Below are 2,007 nucleotides of genomic sequence, written 5' to 3' on the forward strand. Positions count from 1 at the left end.
TCCAGAGTCCTTTGCGCAGTGCAGATGGACAGGCGCTCTTCCCTCCTGAGCCGTTGGTCCGCGCACTTTCAGGCCCTCTTCAGTGCTGACCGCGTCGTCCAGGACTCAGCAGTTCTCCGCATTCGTCAGAAACCAGTCATAGAGGAATTGGATGAACTACCATCTATGGAAGAAATTTCAAAAGCCATAGAGCAGCTGAATTGTGGCAAGGCAGCAGGAGTTGATGGGATACCACCAGAGATCTGGAAAGATGGAGGACCAACACTACACAGCAAGCTCCACGAACTCCTTGTCTGTTGTTAGGAGCAGAGCAAGCTTCCAAGAGACCTCCGTGATGCAGTCATCATTTTGTACAAGAACAAAGGAGAAAAGTCGGACTGCTCCAACTACCGAGGGATAACATTGCTCTCTATCGCGGGAAAATATCCTCGCCCGAGTGCTTCTGAACAAATTGGTACCCACCGTTGCTGAAGACCACCTCCTAGAAACCCAATGTGGATTCAGGACCAACAGGTGCACCACAGACATGGTGTTCGTCCTCAGGCAGCTCCAAGAGAAATGCTGGGAGCAGAACAAAGGGCTGTACTTGACGTTTGTGGACGAAAGCGTTTGACACTGTGAGCAGGAAGGGGCTATGGATGATCATGAAACGCCTTGGCTGCCCCCCCCAAATTCTTCAGCATGGTCATCCAACTGCACGACGATCAACGCGGCCAAGTCAGGTTGAACAGTGATCTCTCTGAGCCCTTTCCCATTGTCAATGGCGTGAAACAGGGTTGTGTTCTGGCACCTACTCAGTTTAGCATCTTCTTCAGGATGATGCTCAAGCAGGCCACTGAAAACCTGTGAACATCCGCTACCGCCTTGACGGCAGTCTGTTCAACCTCAGGAGACTGCACGCCCACACAAAGACTCTTGAGCAGCTGATCCGTGACCTCCTCTTCGCTGACGATGCTGCCCACACTGAAAGAACCTTGCAGCGCCTAACGTCTTGCTTTTCAGAGGCTCCGCAGCTCTTCGTACTCGATGTCAGTATGAAGAAGACAGAGGGCCTCCACCAGCCAGCACCCCTGCGCACCGCCCTCCTCACATCACTATTGGCGAGACTGAGCTGAAAGTAGTTCACCAGTTCACCTACCTGGGGTGTACCATCACATCAGATTCCAAGATCGACAGGGAAGTGGACAACAGACTAGCCAAGGCAAACAGCGCTTTCGGCAGACTCTACAAGAGAGTCTGGAACAACAAACAGCTGAAGAAGGGTACGAAGATCAGTGTCTACAGAGCCGTCATACTCACCACCTTGCTGTACTGCTCCGAGTCATGGGTAACATACCGTCACTACCTACAACTCCTAGAGCGCTTCCACCAGCGCTGTCTCCGCACCATCCTCAACATCCACTGGAGTGACGTCACCAACGTTGAGGTTCTCGAACAGGTAGAGATCACCATCATCGAGGCCATGCTGCTGAAGTTGCAGCTTCGCTGGGCAGGGCGCGTCTCTAGAATGGATGAACATCGCCTGCCCAAGATAGCCCTGTACGGCCACCGTGACAGAGGTGCACCAAAAAAACGCTACAAAGACTCAAAAAGTTCCTCGGTGCCTGCCACATTGACCGCAGTCGCTGCGGCCGGACATGCCTGTCCCGCATCGGTCCTGCAGTCGATGTGGACAGCCCCTTTCATAATTTTCGTTCGCGGAGCCAAGCCATGATGGTGATGACCACTAATACTAAAACCGCAACTACTACAGCTGCCACTGCTACTTCTGAAACTGATACTACTGCTAATATGATTACTATTACTACTACTAGCTCTGCTTCTCTTTTTATTATCGTTACCATGATTATCATCATTATTGTTATTATTATCATTATCATTGTTACAATGGCAATTATTATTATCATCATTAGTATTGTAATTATTGTAATAATAATAATGATAATAATGATGAAGATGATAATGACAATAATAATAATAACAATAATAATGATAATAATGATAAAA

At 49.0% G+C, this 2,007-nt stretch overlaps 1 protein-coding gene across 1 annotated transcript; it reads left to right on the forward strand.

Moving 5' to 3' along the window:
• Window positions 1–681: 681 nt before the first annotated feature.
• LOC119576558 lies at window positions 682–1,714 on the forward strand. Its single transcript, XM_037924236.1, has 2 exons — window positions 682–845; window positions 1,003–1,714. The coding sequence occupies exons 1-2, from the start codon at window positions 682–684 to the stop codon at window positions 1,712–1,714; spliced, it is 876 nt and encodes a 291-aa protein (XP_037780164.1).
• Window positions 1,715–2,007: the final 293 nt, after the last annotated feature.

The sequence above is a fragment of the Penaeus monodon genome, chromosome 1 (assembly GCF_015228065.2).
Source record: "Penaeus monodon isolate SGIC_2016 chromosome 1, NSTDA_Pmon_1, whole genome shotgun sequence".
NCBI lineage: Eukaryota > Metazoa > Arthropoda > Malacostraca > Decapoda > Penaeidae > Penaeus > Penaeus monodon.

What these genes read in the sequence shown, in the direction of transcription:
- LOC119576558 (XM_037924236.1), top strand. Translation starts at nt 682, where the DNA reads ATGGTCATCCAACTGCACGACGATCAACGCGGCCAAGTCAGGTTGAAC. An exon ending in AAGCAGGCCACTGAAAACCT is followed by an intron (nt 846 to 1,002) that starts GTGAACATCCGC and finishes CTTGCTTTTCAG; the next exon opens with AGGCTCCGCAGCTCTTCGTA.